General features: G+C 34.5%; 2 protein-coding genes across 2 annotated transcripts; both read right to left on the reverse strand.

Annotated features, from left to right (window-relative positions):
- Window positions 1–4,468: 4,468 nt before the first annotated feature.
- LOC132065007 (cyclase-associated protein 1) lies at window positions 4,469–9,300 on the reverse strand. The gene is made up of 10 exons (XM_059458215.1): window positions 8,776–9,300; window positions 7,680–7,848; window positions 7,541–7,605; window positions 6,392–6,701; window positions 6,173–6,320; window positions 5,982–6,091; window positions 5,830–5,885; window positions 5,678–5,734; window positions 5,399–5,542; window positions 4,469–4,892 (listed from the first exon to the last, which is right to left on the reverse strand). The coding sequence occupies exons 1-10, from the start codon at window positions 9,058–9,060 to the stop codon at window positions 4,806–4,808; spliced, it is 1,431 nt and encodes a 476-aa protein (XP_059314198.1). The 5' UTR covers window positions 9,061–9,300; the 3' UTR covers window positions 4,469–4,805.
- A 3,290-nt stretch (window positions 9,301–12,590) lies between these two features.
- Window positions 12,591–17,854, reverse strand: LOC132065009 (probable receptor-like serine/threonine-protein kinase At4g34500). Its single transcript, XM_059458219.1, has 7 exons — window positions 17,118–17,854; window positions 15,981–16,085; window positions 15,766–15,888; window positions 15,187–15,357; window positions 14,967–15,096; window positions 14,577–14,786; window positions 12,591–12,963 (listed from the first exon to the last, which is right to left on the reverse strand). The coding sequence occupies exons 1-7, from the start codon at window positions 17,669–17,671 to the stop codon at window positions 12,844–12,846; spliced, it is 1,413 nt and encodes a 470-aa protein (XP_059314202.1). The 5' UTR covers window positions 17,672–17,854; the 3' UTR covers window positions 12,591–12,843.
- Between the last annotated feature and the right edge of the window lie 1,204 nt (window positions 17,855–19,058).

Consider the following 19,058-nt stretch of genomic DNA (forward strand, 5'->3'; position numbering starts at 1 on the left):
AAATTTACACAATATTGAATTTAAATAGAGCAATAAGATTAATACATAATCGACTCAACTTCAAAAGTTATTTGTGGTTAAAGCGTGGTCATTGTTTTTGTATTAATGAAAAGTTAGCTTTAGATAACATGATATATTTATTGGATTTTTCATTATTATGTAGTAAAATTTATAGAGAAAAATATCTTCGGATATTTCGAAAGGAAAATGCGTTATTAGAATTCAAAGGGCCGACGGAGAATCATCTCTAATAAAGAGGGTTTACTAGTTTTTTAACTATGGATCTAATTACTTGGACAAGTAAAAGCAGACAAGCCTTGCTGGGATAAAAATAGTAAAGATGGCGGAAAAAGAAGTAGAAGACTAGAAGGGAAAAGAGGAAAAACACGAGAAAGAAGAAAAATATATTAAAAGGGGGGATCGGTCATATGCTCCATATAAGTGAGTCATATTATAAGAGTATTTTGCATGTAGGTGTTTGATTTAAAAATACAAAAAACACATCTACAACAGAGTAAATATTAGTATTAGGATGTTTTGTGTAATAAAAATGACAAGCATAAAGCAGGTCTTTAGTGTGGCTTTTATTTCACGCAACTAACCATTTAAAGAAGTTTAGCTGAACCGTTACCATTTTGCCTAATAAAACGTACAAACCCAGAAAGTGCACCGACTCTTTTCCCCGAAATGCTATAAATCTTGTGTTTTGTCACTCTTTTCTTGTCGGGGGTTGTTGTCAAGTTTCCAAAAATGCCTCTCTAACTTTGGAAAAACATAGGGGTATTTGCTACACAAAAGTATCCTTCTACATTGACGGTTGTATTGCACAAAGTTTTCCCACACATCTTTAAATTGAAGAAGTTATTAATAATGTCAAACGGAGGGAATCGTTACCGCATACGACTCCGTCGCAGAGTGCAGAAATATCCTTAATCTTGCATTTAAGCTCTTTATGTCAATTACTGGTTTCCTTTCCCTTTGTGGTGAATGCTAACTAACAAATGGCATAATGTTTTACCAATTACAAATCATTAATTAGTTTCTAATAACAATATCATCTATCAGTTTTGTCCCAATTTATGGGATATACTTTCCTTTTTAGCCTGTTTAAAAAAAAAAATATTACTTTATTTAATAATAATTTAACTTTAAACTTTACCTTTCACGCTTAACGAAATAATTTAACTTTAAACTTTAAATTTTTTTTTAATCTATCCAAAAAGATATCATTGCCACACTTAAGGCAATGGCATAAAGCGTGTTGTCAGAGAAAGGAACATTTAAGGTTTGTGTGTCCTGTTTTGTTCGTTAGTTATGAAAGCAGTTTGATAAAGTTGATAGCGTATGAGAGTACCATGGGGTTCTTATTTGATGAGTTTACTCCACATGTTTCAAATGTTGGCTATTCTAAGAGACATATATTAATGGTAGTAGGATTTTAACGGTTTAATTCTGACATTTATGATTTGTTTGTGTGTGAACTTTGGGTGGTAGAGTAGGGCCAGTGTAGAGAAAGTGGAGTATAGATGTAAGAAATGAGAAGTTTGGGGGGATGAACGTGGCCGTGTGCACACAGGACAGAAAGTTTCGCAGCGGTTTCGTTTAAGGTCTTGGTCTTTGGTAAGGCGGACTTATTGCTCCTTTGGTCAATTTTCATATTACCACACTGTTTGATGTGAAAGTATTGCTACTAGATAATTTGTCATATCTTAAGTTCATATATTTGAAATTACGGTAAATTAAAATGTTAGACGAAAAGATAAATAAAATCACATTAAAAAATTATCTCGAAAAAACTTTTTTTTATTTTTTTTTTAACTCAAAAACCTAACATGTAAATAATTTAAGCGGATCACCTAGCAAAAAATAGGGTAAAATGCAACAAAAAGTACTATAGAGGCGACATGAATTAGTTGAGATTGATCTTTAGTCACATTAGTTTATTTACTTTAGATTCTTTTGGAGACGCCTAGCCTCGTTATAGAATTAAATATTACTAGTAAAAACTACAAATAACTTCTAGTGTTTACGGATCCCAAGATTTACATTATATTGTACTGAAATGAACTTAAATGGAGCATTATGAACAATATAAGGTTTATATATAATCGACTCAACTTCAAAACTTACTTGAAATTGAAGTGTGGTCATTAGTTGTAGTTGATTGTCTTAGTTATATAGTCGGATTTATTTATATGGTTTATTGTGAAAGAAGTTATCACAATAGGAATTAATGAAAATTTAGTTTTAGAGAACATGATATATTTTATTTGGATTTTTCATTATTATGGAGTAAAAGTTACAGAGAAAAATATTTTTAAAATGATGCTGAATATTTTCGGATATTTCAAAAGGAAAATGCGTTATTAGAATTCAAAGGGTCAGAGAATTATGTCTGATAAAGAGGGATTACCAGTTTTTAACTATGGATCTAATTACTTGGACAAGTAAAAGCAGACAACCAATGGTAAGAAGGCTTGCTGGGATAAAAATAGCAAAGATGGTGGGAAAAGAAGTAGAAGGGAAAGGAGGAAAAACACAAGAAAGAAGGAAAAATATTGAAAGAGTCCGAGATCAATTTTATGCTCCTTGTAAGTGAGTCATATTATAAGTGTAATTTGCGGGTAGGTGTTTGATTTTAAAATACGAAAAACATATCTGCAACAGAGTAAACATTAGTAATAGTAGTATGTTTTGTGTAATAAAAAAAAGACGACATAAAGCAGGCCATTAGCGTGGCTTTTATTTCACGCGACTAGCCATTTAAAGAAGTTTAGCTGAATCGTTACCATTTTGCCTAATAAACGTACAAACCCAGAAAGTGCACCTATTCTTTACCCCGAAATACTATAAATCATGTGTTTTGTCACTCTTTTCTTGTCGGGGGTTGTTGTCAAGTTTCCAAAAATGCTTCTCTAACCTTGGAAAAACATAGGAGTATTTGCTACACAGAAGTATCCTTCTAAATTAATGGTTGTATTGCACAAAGTTTTCTCACACATCTTTAAATTGAAGAAGCTATTAATAATGTCAAACGGAGGGAATCGTTACCGCATACGACTCTGTCGTAGAGTGCAGAAATATCCTTAATCTTTGCATTTAAGCTCCTTATGTCAATTACTGGTTTCCTTTCCCTTTGTGCTGAATGCTAACTAACAAATGGCATAATGTTACGATTACAAATCATTAATTAGTTTCTAATAACATATCACCTACTAGCTCTGTCCCCATTTATGTGATACACTTTTCTTTTTAGGCTGTCCCAAAAAGAATGATACATTTTTTTATTTGGTAATAATTTAACTTTAAACTTTACCTTTCACGCTTAACGAAATAATTTATAACCATCAGATATCTTTAGCTTATTTTAGACCACATGATTCAAAAATCTTCCTTTATTTTTTAAATTTTATGTCCAATCAAATTATATCACATAAATTGAAATGGCGGAATTACTATGTAAAGGAAATACACGTGTATAATCATGGCAATATATGATGGAATGCAGAAATTTTGACTTTTATTCCGACTCGATGGACCTCCACATCCCAAAAGCTACAGAGAAAAAACAAAAAGACTAGGGGACCAGGCTCGCCTGGCCCCTATTCCTTTACCCAATGCCTCCCAAATTTTACGTGCCACCACACATAAGGCAATGGTATAAAGCGTGTTGTCAGAGAAAGGAACATTTAAGGTTTGTGTGTCCTGTTTTGTTCGTTGGTTATGAAAGCAGTTTGATAAAGTTGATAGCGTATGAGAGTACCATGGGGTTCTTATTTGATGAGTTTACTCCACATGTATAAACTTAAACCGTGAACGGTTTCAAATGTTTGCTATTCTAAGAGACATATTAATGGTACAGCGGAACATGGTGCTATGTTACCGTGTAATCTAATCGTGTAAGACTCAATTGCGAAGTCATTCTAAGCAAACGTTGGCGTGCCACGTATTTAAGCTTTATATGTGATTGCTTCGACAACTTAATGAGAGAAAGTTAGTGCTATGCTTGGACAAAAGTTGGTCATAATGGTATAACTAATTCATTAATTAAGTCTATTAAGAAACTCTATCAGACTAGACAAACAAACAGTGGTCACTCGGAACATAGATGAGTGACTTTTCGTTGATCTCCACTTAGCCCACCAGTCAGCTGCTCCCAGAACTTCAATCCCCAAATAAGCCCATGCTAAAGGATTCTATTGAAAGTTCCGAGTTTATAATATGACCACGTGGGAAACAATCTGCCAGTTGCTATATAAAGACAGCTAAAACACTTTTTTGAGAAGCTTAAAGCTAAAAAAATCTAAAAATTCATCTCAATTTTACAATTTCTCTGAACTCTTCACAAATGATCAACGATTATTCTGAAAGTAACTATTAAGTCTATAAGGCTCATTTACCACCGAATGCCATGCTATATTGGAGTACTACAAACACTGCTTCGGAAAGAGTAAGAACACAACTAGAATATGCTTAACGGAAAAATTTCATTGTGGACCACAGTTTTTCCAACTGATTATAACTTCTCTATTTTTAAACATTGAATGTAAGATTACATGAGCTAAAAGGTCAAGCTTTGGTACAAATAACAAAAATGTGACAACAGAAAAGTCACAAAGCCCCTTACTTTGAACAAACTGCCAAGAGGAACTCCAGGAAAAAGGCACAAGGTACAGAACATACCTTGCAATCAAGAAAGAAAGAATCGACCATCTTCGAACACTCCAACATATCAAATTGGTAAACAAAAAGATTTTGTAAAAAAATAAAAAAGGAAAACAACTGGATGTAGAAATTTTCACCAGTTAAGCTCCAGAGTGGGAGACAGGAGTAGTCACGAAATGTCCATCCTTGTATTCATGAGCATACTGCTGTGGCAAAGCATGCTCACCCTGCAACAATGTGCATACATTAAAGTTTTAACTAGTTTCATCTAAAACATGAATCTGATACTTGAAGTTCACCCTTTTGATTCATAAGATACAGTCTAATCTCTATTTAAAGAAGAGAAAGAGGCACTGAAAACCATGATCATTTTCCCAGGTTGAAAAGCTAGTCTTGCTTGCTTAGGTGAAATGCATTAGGATAAAGCACCAAGCAAAATAAAGAAAAGGAAAATGCAACAAGAATGCATGATCCCTTTTAACCCTGTAGCTTAGCTTTACCATGCCATTGTAGATGGTCTAGTTTCTCTAGGAAACAACGCTCAAAACAGAACATAATTAGCAGAGATAACAATCCCCAACACTATACCTACACATGTAACCATTTCTTACAAAATACAAATTCAATTTCATACGCAGACATGTAAGGAGTATTGGCGACATCTGACTTAATGCAAAGCTTCAGCCACAATACCAATTAAAATGAAACTGAGAGAGAGAGAAGACAACATTACCCAATCATCATCAGGCCCTGCACCAGGAACCAAAACATTGATTTCACTTGACTTAGCTGTGGTAATAGAACCGTTCAAAGAATCTTTGCTCAAGTATAACTGGCAGCCATTTGTATTGTCCACTGAAATTGTAGGAGCCGAGCCCTAGTAGCCCACATTAAAGGAGATTGACATAAGTTTCATGAAATCATAATCATATAATTGTTAATACTCAAATTTTATTAAACTTCACTTTTGTAGACCATTGTGTTTTAACCTCTGAACCATAAATTTTGATACCTGACATTGCACCTCTACACCGTTGCAATTGACAACCTCACAAGCTGCGACAACACCCTGTTCACCAAATTTAGATGATCAGGTAAGCCAATTAGTGGAGGATACAGCAGCCTTCAATATTCAATGAACTTTTCTTAAAGTTCATCACTGACCGCGAATACAACTCCCATCTTAGTGCATTTGTCAATTGTGATGTTGTTGACTTTTCCTGTGTGACACCAGTATATCAGTAGAAGTGCAACATAAGCCCACCTCGTTATTGTCCAGTTTATGCTACTTCACTAATAGAGAAGAATTAAGTTACCTTTGATCTGCAGAACTGAACCTTTGCACCCATAGACATATACTGATTGCTTTGTATCACAATCATCAATAACTAAGTTCTTTCCTCCCACTTGATTCTCAACCACCCATCTGCCAACAACATGACAGCAAAGTTAGAAATGATCTAGCAAACTGCACATAGAGATAGATTGAAGCCTATTCTTTACTCACTTACGGCCCATCTGAAGCTCCAATTTTGGAGGTCCAGTTTTAGAGACAGAGGGTGAGCTCACACGGGCTTCCTTTTCACCAGCATTAACAATGCCGGATCTGTCGGCACGGTTCTTTGTCTTCATGTCATCTGTTACCTTTCTCAGTCCTAGAAGGAAACATTCAAATAAGGGTAAACTTTTATCTATATTATACATGAGGGTGGGAAGGAAAAATTACCATAAGTCACTGGCTTTCCCGAATTAATTTCGTCAAAGACAGCAGACATCCCTTGCTTGGGGCGTGATGATGAAGCCTGAGGAGATTCAGAGCTGAAGAGAGAAGCCGGAGGAGGAGCCGGAGGAGCAGGAGCACTTGGTGAAGGAGCTTTCGACGGTGCAGATACAGCAGTTTTCCCTGTAGCACTCCATACAGGACCTAATGGATAGTGACTCTTAACATAATCTCTCAATCCAGGGAGATAAAGTTCTTTCAAAGCCTTTGCCCATTCAACATGGTTTGGGTCCTTGCTTTTGAACTCCACAAGAATCTAAAATGCATTGCAAATAATTTACAGAAGTTAGAAGATAGGACGTCGAAACTTCTAGGAGGTGATACAAACCAAACAGTGCACAAATTCAGAAAACCAAAAGTGTTTACTATAGCAAAATTGATAAAGTGCAGCTTGAATATTATAGTTTTCCTTTTTAGTATTTTTGGTAGTTTTTTGTGTTCTAAATGTGGGAGCAACCATTGCCAATAATTGTAAGCTATCTGTCCTCGTCACCACCATGAAACTTCTATGCAATATGCATCTTTTCAGATACCTTTCTATTATTCTCCTTCAGAAAATATGGAAGTTGCATTTACATAGGTCCAATCATTCAGATGGGAAATTATTAACTGTATCCTTTTCATTCTAGTACAGCATCAATAATAGTAAGTCCTCAGCCCTCTTCACCACCAAGAAAAGTCTATGAAATGCGAGGGCACCTCCATATCTTCCTACTATTCTCCTCCAGACAATGTGGAAGTTCCATCTGTGTGTGTCCCTTCATTCAGATGGGAAACAATAACTGTACTCTTTTCTTTCAAGCACATGTTCCAAGATACAACCTCCAACATACTGGGGAAGGACAAGAAAAAAGGTGGTGCGACAAAAAAATGCATTCACTACTTTGCATGAAAATGGTTCTATCACTTAAAAGGAGAAGAAAGGGAAGCAATCGAAAAACCAACATATCGTGCCAGAGAATTAGGGGATAACAAAACTACAGTCCCTTTTCCACCTAATTTTGTCCAGGCTCTGTAAACATATCTTAAAGATTCCTTCAACCGAGAGAGAGCAATTGGGAGGAGAATCTGAACTGCTAGAAAAGGCCTAATTACCTTGTTACTATAAAATTCAGCCATCTGCCAACTTTCTTCCACGTATGCAATAGGCATGCTCATGCCTAGAAAATAAAAATGAGAAGTTCAGCAGTTGCCCTCTGACTTAGAATGTGTAAAGATAAGAAAAATGTCTAACCGCAGTCTTTTCCAGTGTAGGCAATCCACGCTAGAGCCGATAGACTATCAGCAGCAGACTTCAGGTGGTTGAAGAAACCAGATCGGCGTCCTTCCGTCATTTTTGTAGCTTTCACGATCACATCATTCAATGGTTTGAGAAATTCAGCCAAACCTGAGTTGTCTGGTTTCTACACAATCGAGATAAAAATTGAACCAGTATACAAATAAAAGCATCTTCGACAAAGAAAATACTTTTGTGCACTATTAGACGGTACCTTCCTGTATTTTCACTAATTAACACACATAAACTTCAAACATTTCAAGCAAAACGTAAGAAATACACTTCTGACTTGCTATGATGCAATACAAATTGACAAAGCCTACACCTGTTTCTCGAAATACAGAGTTCAATTAAGAGACTGGGATAGCACATCACTTTTTCAGCTAGCAAAAGATAACAAACAAGCAGTTTCATTTCAAATTCTTCTATCTACACACGGTTCAAGCAACAGTTCTTGTACTCCAAATTAGACTAATGAAAGAGATTATTCCTTGAGCTCAAACGATATGGAACAGATACTCCAATGAAAACCAAAAAACATACATATTGCATAATATAAGTCCTTGCAATTTCACTATTGTATGCACATTGTCAAACAAAACTTACATCCGAATTCTAAAATAGTACATACACTGGCTTCCAATTTATACTTGACTCAACATGGAGCTTAAGAGAAAGCAAGACTTTTGAAATTTGTCTATCTTAAATATGACATAACATTTGTGTAACTATAAGACTTTTGAACCTTATTATCTTAAACGTGACATAACATGTGTCACTATAAAAGCTATCATTCAGGATAGATATAATGGTCAAAAACACACCTATACTATCATTTCTTTTGCGAGTTTCCTGGCTGAACTATCACGTGTTGTGTTTCCTATCTGAACTATCACCAACTATTTATCAAAACACACCTCGACTAGTATCTGATGGTGTGTGGTGTATACTCTCTTTTTTTTTTTTGTTCACAAATGGTGCCAGATGGATGTTGAACACATACTAAAGAGGTGAATAATACAGTATAATGAGCTGATCAGATAATTGACCCAACCTTAGTCTCCTTGATTTTAATCAAAAGTTCTCTCTGAGCAGAGAAAGCTTCCTCGACAATCTTAGTAATTTCTAGAACTTGTCCTCCGATCTTGTCTGCAGAACTCAAAACCTTTCCGAGGAATTGCGACCGTAGATCGTCAAATGCAATAATCGACGGATCTAAAACCGCCACGTCATCGCCTGTTACGGCGGAACCACCGGAACAGAAGCCGGTGGATGATAGTGCCTCTAGCCGCGTCACAGCCGATTCCAATCGCTGTATCAACTTCTCTTCCATTGGCATTGCGAAGCTTCTAGAAGTTTCTCGATGTATAAGTGAAGTTTAATGCTACAGATCTGGTGATTGTTTGATGTTGAAGAAAGTGTTTATATCTGTGAGAAATGTGTATTTATATGTTTCTTAAAGGTTGAAAATCTGAAATGCTGAGAGGAGAAGAATGCACGTTCGAATATGGAATTAAGGGCGTACACGTGTCGGATAAGTAGAAACTTATGGCTTTTTCTGCGTTGTAATACATCTGTAATCAAATTTCTAAAGCATGTTCAAGTTATTACAAGGAAGAAAGCCTTTTAAACTCTACTTACTTTTATTATATTATAGCAATGAAATTTAGAAAATACTGACTTAATCCAACTTCTCGTTTTGCAGGTAAAAGTTGACAGAAATTATTTATTATGGCGAGATTCAAAAATGTGTAGAGTTAAAAGTGTAAAATTTGAATTCACAGATGTATCTCATACAACTACTATCAATTGCGAAACACATAATAAAAGTTGACACACAGTAATAGGTTCATCGTTTTGTCTTAAAATAAACAACCAAAAGTAGTATTTAAAAAAAAAAAAAAAAAATAATTCACGCACGAATTTAACTTCTCTTGGTTTACAACCGCAAAAAAATATATACTTGAAATCTGTTTTCACGCACTAAATTAAATTAGTGCGTGAATGAGCAAACCAAAAATTTCAGCCAATGACATTTGTTGTCATTAGCTGCCCACTTGTCTTCCTCTTTTGCAAAAAATCACTTTTAATCAAAATATCCCAATAAAAAAAGTTACAAAAACTACCTTTACGCAAGAAAAATATTGCGTTTTTAAAAAAGCAAAAACAATCCAAACTTTTATTTTTTACAACACTTAGTGTTTTTTTCATGTGGTGTCAAGACTCCAAAATAACCCGATATTTTTTTCTGCGAACAATAATGAAATACAAACAAGGATACGTAGACGTTTGGATAAGCCGTACTGTGAAGTAAGTTTATTTGAAAAAGTGTGTATTATTTTTTAAGATTTTGATTTAAGCGTGTTATTTTTTAATCAAGACATAACTGAATACTTTCATTATATTACAGCAATGAAATTTAGAAAATACCGCGACTTAATCCAAGTTCTCGTTTTGCGAAGTCTACGTAAAAGTTTATTGTTCGTTAAAAAAATTATTTATTATGGCGAGATTCACAAAAATTTGTAGAGTTAAAAGTGTAAAATTTGAATTCACTTTTTTCGTTAGACAAAACATTGTATCTCATACAACTACTATCAATTGCGAAACACATAATAAAACTTAAAATTTTGTCAAGTTAACACAGTAATAGGTTCATGGGAAATGCTGAAATAAAGTCGACATAGAAGAGCACAACTCATGGAAAAAATAACGACAAATTTCCGTCTTAAGTTCTCTCGTCCTCGTAATAACTGATTAGTCAGGCTTACAAGTTACATCATCAATCGATTTAATTGTCCTCTTTAATCCTTCTATGCAATTCTAATTAAATAATGGATTTTTAAAATGTACGTTTAGACTATGGGAGTATATTATTTTACACTATTATACTTAGGGATGGGCTTTGGGTACTTCCAAGTCATAATGAGTTGATTTATTTAGGACCTGTTTGAAAAGCCACTCAGATAATTGAAATTGGGTGTAATTACACAGTTTAGTCCATTTGGTTGATCAAATAATTACATAGTTAGGTGGAAATTGAGAGGGTGTAATTACACTCTCCAATTCTCAAGTTAGGTGTAATTACACCCCGTAATTCGAGGGGTTACTTTTAGTTTCTTTCTTTTTTATTTTATTTTAATTTTTTTTTTTTTAATTTATTTTTTAAATTGTTTTTTATTTATACTTTTTAAGTATTTTTTTTTTTAAAAAAATATTTTATTTTTATAATTATTTATCTTTCATTTCCTTTCTTCTCAATCTCAACCTTTACTTCTTGTGGTTTTATGTAATTACTTATATTTTTATTTTATTAATTTAGCATAGCCGTGCTATTATTCTAATTTTTGAAACTACACCTCTTAATATTAGAAAGAATGAGTCATTAACAAACTTGGCATATAATGAGTATAGTTATTAAAGTAGAATTTCGTTATGAATGAGGTTATAGACTTTATTTTTCCTTTCTTTTGAATTATATTTACTTAAGTCACGTTGGAACTTACTTATGTAATGTTGGAATTTGACATAAGAGTATTATGTTAAACTTTTTCTTTTGGATTTTAAATTTAGGTTATATTTTCGATTTTAATTTATTTGTTTTAGTACTATTGACTTGTTACTTCACATTACATGTTGTTTATTTTTCACTTACAGTTGATAGATTTTTTGGTCAAACATTTGAATAATGTTATGGCATTATATTTATAATTTTTTTTTTTTTTTGTCAAACATCCCATCCATGATGTTCTCACAAAAAAAAAAGTCTGCTTTTAAGTTTTATAATTAATTAAAATTCAAATATTATTAATTTGAAAATTATATATCAATTATTTTTTACAATAATAGTTACAAATATATGATTATTAATTAATATATTTTCAAGAAACAATGTGTTATTAAATTAACAAATATAAAAAAAAGTGCATCTTCAATTCTTCATTAAAGACATCTTCCTTGGTATTTTCTTATCGGATTTGATGTCCTCGCGGGGTCCATCTTCCTTAGTATTAGATGTAACAGTCTAATGGTTTAGTACTTAAAGGTCCCTTCATTTGTGGGGTTAATTTCAGAATAACTTTGTGGTTAAAAACACTCCGTTAATTCCAACCAAAAATGACAAGTATTCAAATTTTTTTTGTAATCATAAAAAAGATTGTCTACTTATCAACCCTAGTAAAAAATTAATTCCATTATTTTTTGGATTTCCCCTATTAAGTGATATATGATCAAATCCCATTACCTATTTAATTAGAGATAGTTTAATCAAATTACCTCTTTTGTCTTGGACTCTAGTGTTTCCAAGATAACAATCCCCGGATTAGTTATCCGAAGTCTTAATTTTTTTTTTCCAACCAAATGACTAAATGGACACTCTTTTTTATTCGGATGGAGTAGTGTTTACTGACCTTCTACGACACACGTAGACAAAATTGAGTAAAAATTAATCTACTAACTTTAAAGCAACAAAGTAAAATTTAAATGACCATCCGTAAAATTATCCTATCAGAGTGACCTTGTAAATAATGAAACCAAAAGCATCCATTTGGGAGATTCGAAGAAAGAATTTCAATGAATGTCAAATGTAGAGCCTCACAAAAATTGAATATGTATAAAATTATGGACCCAAAGGTTTACTCATTTCGTTCTCGTGAGTGAAATGAGTGAGGAATTTAACACCAGGGAGCCTTTACTTGAATTTCCCATGTCACGACTACATTCATTACGACAACAAGAAAGTGATGTAGCTACTCTACACAAGCACCCATCAAGTTAACCATAGAAATTATCTAGTTGTACCGAACGGACATGAAACACAGGCTAAATTAAGTTGGACAACCTTTTCTTAAACAGTCTGCTGTCCTGCACTTCTTAAGTAAACTAGTTTGTAAATACTAAGATAATGCAAATGTTTTTTCCGAGTCAATATAAGGACATTCTGTAGTGTAACTATGTTTATATACAAAATTGACCAAAATAGAGCCTACATTGGCAATAAGCACAGCTCGAGATACAAAATTAACACTGTAGGAAACAACAGACTTGGACTGAGCGGAAATGTTTCAAAAGAATATACATACTAAAATACCCTGTATAATTCTTCATCCCAAATAAAGGGTAATCATCTCCCTCTAGGTTTCTGTTCATCATCACCCGCCCCGTCCTTAGCAGCTACTTGAACTCTATTAGTACGGGCTGAACGTGGAGGTAAAGGATCTACTTCCTGGACTGGTCGGGGTTCCTGCAAAAAAGAAATCAATTAAAAAAACAAATTACAAAGGAAAAAGAGTTCACTACACCATATGAACCCGGGAAACATAAATCAACTAAATAAGGAGCTAGCTAATTCTTTCTCTTCCCCCAACCCTCACCACCCCTGCAAAACCAAGATGCTAAGAAATTGAACCTGACTTTCCTTCTTAGTGAAGGAGTAGGAAAAAAGAGCTACAGCGAGACAGAGTCCTAATATATCTCTAATCCATTATCGGTATTGTAAATTTCTATGATGTATTTGATGTAAAGAGAAAAACTGGTTCATACCAGAGAAACACGAAACATCATTCACCAAGTGCATATACATACACTATTGTCTGGTGCTCTAGTAATGTTTCAAGATTCAGCAATGAATTTGCTATCGTTGTTGTTGATACTGGGCCATACTAACTTAAGTAAAGTGAACATACTGATGTGTTGTTGCACCCACCACTCTAATTCTAACCGACTGGGAAAAGGACAGAAGAGGATACCACCTAACCAAACTGATTTTAAGGGTTACTCTACTTCAGTGATAGCAAGCAGTACAAGGGAAGAAAGCCAATTTCAGCAATTGGAAGGTCTTGATTAATAAGTTGTAATACAGTTTTTATCATGTGCTACAGTTCACAAACAGTTACATAACCTATAGTATGCTTTGAGAAGAGCTAATAGAAACAACTAACTGATGAACTGGTCGAGGTTCCTGCAAAAAAGAAATCAATTAAAAAAACAAATTACAAAGGAAAAAGAGTTCACTACACCAGAGAAACATGGTAAATGTAAATCAACTAAATAAGGAGCTAGCTAATTCTTTCTCTTCCTCCAACCCTCACCACCCCAGGAAAAACAAGTCAAAACCAAGATACTAAGAAATTGAACCTGACTTTCCTTCTTAGTGAAGGAGAGGGAAAAAAGAGCTATAGCGAGACAGAGTCCTAATATATCTCTAATCCATTACTGGTATTGTAAATTTCTATGATGTATTTGATGTAAAGAGAAAACCTGGTCCATACCAGAGAAACATGAAACATCATTCACCAAGTGCATATACATAAACTATTGTCTGGTGCTCTAGTAATGTTTCAAGATTCAGCAATGAATTTGCTATCGTTGTTGTTGATACTGGGCCATACTAACTTAAGTAAAGTGAACATACTGATGTGTAGTTGCACCCACCACTCTAATTCTAACCGACTGGGAAAAGGACAGAAGGGATACCACCTAACCAAACTGATTTTAAGGGTTACTCTACTTCAGTGATAGCAAGCAGTACAAGGGAAGAAAGCCAATTTCAGCAATTGGAAGGTCTTGATGAATAAGTTGTAATGCAGTTTTTATCATGTGCTACAAGTTCACAAACAGTTACATGACCTATATTATGCTTTGAGAAGAGCTAATAGAAACAACTAACTGATACAAGTGAATGATCATGTTCTTTTTGATAACCGAGTAATCCGAGGGCCAGTGGCAAGCGAATGAGCATTATATGTCAACCAAAATCAATGTTCAATTTTTAATATAGTAAAGGCTTATAATTAAAACCATAAATAGAGCAAACATTTTTCAGTCTATCAAAGACCGCTGTGTGAGGTGGCTTACTGAACGGAAAGGAAATTCATCAGCCTCTAGCATATGTACTATTTGTCCCATCTTTGGCCGCTTGTTGGCATCCATATCTATGCAGCGAAGGCAGATCAACAAAACCCGCTTTAGGGATCTAGGAGGAGGATGGACTTCAATCAATGGGTCGACCAATTCTTCACCACGCCGATTTGCTACCATTCCTTTAAACCATTCGACCAAGTTCATCTGCAATTTTTTTATAATGATGTCAAGATAATGCCAAAAGATCTTTCAGAACCTAGCTGATTCAATCCCACATGAGGAGGTCCTTTCTGTTCTTATCTTCTTGTAACTTCTTTTGTTATTTGTTTTTTATATCTTTTCTGGCGGTGGGAGCAGAAATGATAAGGGAAAACTTGTTCTTACCTCTCCAGGGGCTCTTGAATAGTCAACAGGACTTCTTCCTGTAATTATCTCCATGAGCATAACACCAAAACTATACACGTCGCTCCCCTCATTAAGCATACCAGTACTGGCATAGTCAGGAGAAACATATCTGTGGCAATAATCATCATCAATAATTAGCACAAAGCATCTACTTAGTATTAGTTTATAAAAGTTTGGAAAGATTAAAAAAAGGACACACCCAAAAGTCCCCATAACACGGGTAGTGACATAGCTTTTCTCAGATCCAAGCAGCTTGGCAAGTCCAAAATCTGATACTTTTGGATTCCACTTCCTATCCAACAGAATATTACTTGATTTAACATCACGATGCACAACTTTGGGTTCCAAACCTTCGTGCAAATAGGCAAGTCTGTCACCAAAAAAAAAAAAATGAAAATTTAATGATATTGAATGAGATAGGAAAAATAAAGCAGGCCATGTGAATGTAATAAATATTGTATCTCTTGCTTCTTTTGCACACGAAAAAATATGCAGCCCGTAGATTTCAAGATCAGGGTTGATTGTCCAATAGCAAATTGTCGAAGCGTGAATATGTGCACTTAAACTGCTATTTAGTCACACATATCATATCTTAGACACAAATATTGTAAAGGATATGTATGAAGGTATTGTTAGGAGATACAAAGCTTCCTATAACCATGAGTTTACACTAGCGAACAGCATTGGAATGAACATGCTTTAGGTCAATAGCAATTTCAGTTCATGACAAGGATTAAGATATATATTATGTAATTAAAACAAAATGTAGAAATCTTACCCTCGAGCAGTTCCAATTGCAATTTTCATCCTAATCTCCCAGGTTAGAGGACTCACAGGCCCTACATCACCGTGTAGCCATTGCTCCAAATTGCCATTGTCAATGTACTCATAAATTAGTATCCTGGATAGGCAGTAAACAATTTAGCAGTTACATTTGAAGACAAGAGACATGCATATTACGCACGTTTGTGAACATTAACTGTAATGAATTACCTATGAGCACCTTCTGAGCAATAACCAAGAAGACCGGCAAGGTTTTTGTGTCTCACTTTGCCAATGGCCTCAACTTCCACCTTGAACTCCTTCTCTGCCTGACCCCTATAGACAATCAAGTCACAAAGACTTAACAATTAATGGACTAAACTAGAAACTTTTAGGGAGGAAAATTCATAAAATAGGTATTTAAAAAATAACCTTGAACACCTCATCCACATATGCAAAGAAACAGAAGTAATAACTGCAACTTCTGTACAATTTGGTTCTAATTTTCATTCGGTATTTAGCTAATGAAGTAATTTCATTATAGTTTCCTCTGTAACACAATAACTTTGATTATAACAGTGAGCAAAGCTACTCAATTTCCCGTTGCACTGTTGCCAACCATCATTACGGCTAATAAAGGTTGGCGTAAATGGAAGTAAAATCATTCCTTAGCAAAATAAGCAATCATATGTCAAGATTTTAGCAAAGAACATAATTCGGGCTGGTACAGTACATCAGAATGATAACAAGAAAATAAAAATTAAAAAAGGAAAAAGTAAAAGAGAGAAATAGTTAAAGGATAAAAAAAAGAACAAAAAAGGGATGAGGAAAAAAGTAAAAGAGAGGATAAAAAAGAACAAAAAGGGATAAAAAAGAGCTAACGTTTACTTTCTTTTCCTCTGGAGTAACAAATATTGTACTTTGACCCACAAAAAAAGAAAAATAATCACATAAATCCAGATCTAAGAAGATTGGATTCTCTTTCCAAGGAAAAAAACTAGATGTAGACGCTACACCAGCTGTGAACTCAAACAAACAACCAGAACACTTCAAAGGGAAGAGAAGATAAAAATGGAAAAAGAGCATAAATTTTAAAAATACTCTATTTACTTTTCGATTTTCGAGAGTCAGAATGACTAAATTTTGAAGCTAAATTAAATTAAACTAACTTAATGTTTTATGAAATTAATATATTTGAAAACTGAAAAATACTTCAAGTTATAATTTTTCTCATGCAGTTTGAATTTTGAAAAACAAAAAATTCCAAAAAAAAAAACAAACAGATACGAATTCAAACATAAGAAAATGGATTTTTAGACACTTATTTTTAAATCATGCAAAAACATGAAGAATTAAAATAATACCCACTTGTTATTTAGAAGCTTCTTGACAGCTACGACTGAACTATCTTGCAATACTCCTCGAAAGACGACACCGTATCCACCTTCTCCGATCACATTCTCAGCACGAAATCCATTAGTCGCAATCTCAAGTTCTTTCAAACTATACCAACGACCCCACCCAATATTATTCGACTCATTAGAACCAGAGATCGCCGATGATGACGTGTCACTTCGACTAGTACTCGATTCATTACTACCTGAACTTCCTTTTATACCCTCAGACTCAATCTCCATTACTTCTTGATCAGTTGCTTTCGGTAGTATCGCAATTGTCTCATCCTCTTTTTTATTGAGATCGGTTGTTGTTTTGTTTTCGCGAATCACATCAGATAAAGGTAACAACGTGTTATTCTTCTTACTTATGGTAGGACGTTGTTTTGAGGTTCGATTTAATCTGAGAAATATAAAGATGAGGAAAAGTATCATAACCATAATGATAATGGTGGCGGCGATCACGATATAGAGTTGAAGACCTAGAATGGGTGTTTTTGAAGTAAAAAAATTGCCGGAAAACGCCATTATTTCCGGTAACAATGGAGTAAGAAACAAAGCGTATAGGAGATTAATATGTTGTTAGCATTGTAGAGAGAGAAAGAGAAGAAATGAATGAGAGGTTTTTGGCTATAGGTAGAAGGGGTTTGAGCAACGTTATACAGTGATGTTTTTTTGTTTGTTAAGGAAATGCCATTTGTATGGAGTGTGGGGACTAAAGAGAAAGGGAAATAGAGAGAGTTGTAGAGACCGTTTGAGCAGATGAAATGACGTTGTCGTCCTTTATGATAATTACTTTTGAATTTTTTGATCATCCTATTTCACTGATTACATAAATGGGGCCTAGGAATTGATCTTTCTCATAATGTCAAAAGTTTGAGAGCTGATCATGTTGTACTTTTTCGGATTTCATTCTATTCAACTAAAGAATTGTTACACGTATTATCAAAAAAAAAATAAAAAAAAAATTGACACGTTAATGTAAGAATTCATGTTTTGTGTAATGACACTGAAAAGAACTGGAATGCTTCAGATTAAGGGTGTGTTGGGTATGAAGGAAAAATGTGTTCTTGGACAATAAGTATATTTCTATTTATTTTCTCATATTCGTTTGGATAGCGAAAAATAAGTGAATTTCTGTCTTATTTTTTCGTGTTCGTTTGGTTGGTAGAAAATATTTTCAGAAAAATACCTACGCAAGCCCCACAACTACACCCCAATCCCCACCCCACCCCACCCCCACACCCCCACCCATTTTTTTTTGAAGTTTTTAATTTATTTATTTTCTGGATTTTCTAAACTACCTCTACCCCCCAACCCCCCTAATTTTTTTTTTGAAGTTTTAATTAATTTATTTTTTTGGATTTTCTAAACTACCACATCCCTCCCCCCACCCCCGTGGACCCATACCCCATAACCACCCACGCCCCCCCCCCCCCAACCCCCAATTTTTTTTTGAAGTTTTAAAAATAAAAATCTGAATTTTCTAAACCACCACATCCCTCCTTCCCACCCCTCATGGACCCATACCACACCAACCCCCACAATCACCCCCCCCCCCGCTACCACCCCCTCCCCCAACCCCCAATTTTTATTTTTATTTTTGAAGTTTTAATTTTTTTTTCTGGATTTTCTAAACCACCACATCCCTTCTCACCACCCCGCGTGGACCTATACCACACCCACGCCACTCCCTTTTTTTTTTTTTTTGAAGTTTTAAATTTTCTTTTCTTGTTTTTCTACAAAACCACAACCCCTCCTCCCAAAACTTTTTTAAAAAATTAATTCTTTTTAGGGGGAGGGGGGGTATCTAGAGGAGGGGTGGTCGTCGGGTGAAAAAAAAAACTTTTAAAACTCGTTTTAAGAAAAAAGAAAAAAAATGGGGGGGGGGGGGGGGGGGGGTGGGGGGGGGAGT

Source organism: Lycium ferocissimum, chromosome 7, assembly GCF_029784015.1.
Source record: "Lycium ferocissimum isolate CSIRO_LF1 chromosome 7, AGI_CSIRO_Lferr_CH_V1, whole genome shotgun sequence".
Lineage (NCBI taxonomy): Eukaryota > Viridiplantae > Streptophyta > Magnoliopsida > Solanales > Solanaceae > Lycium > Lycium ferocissimum.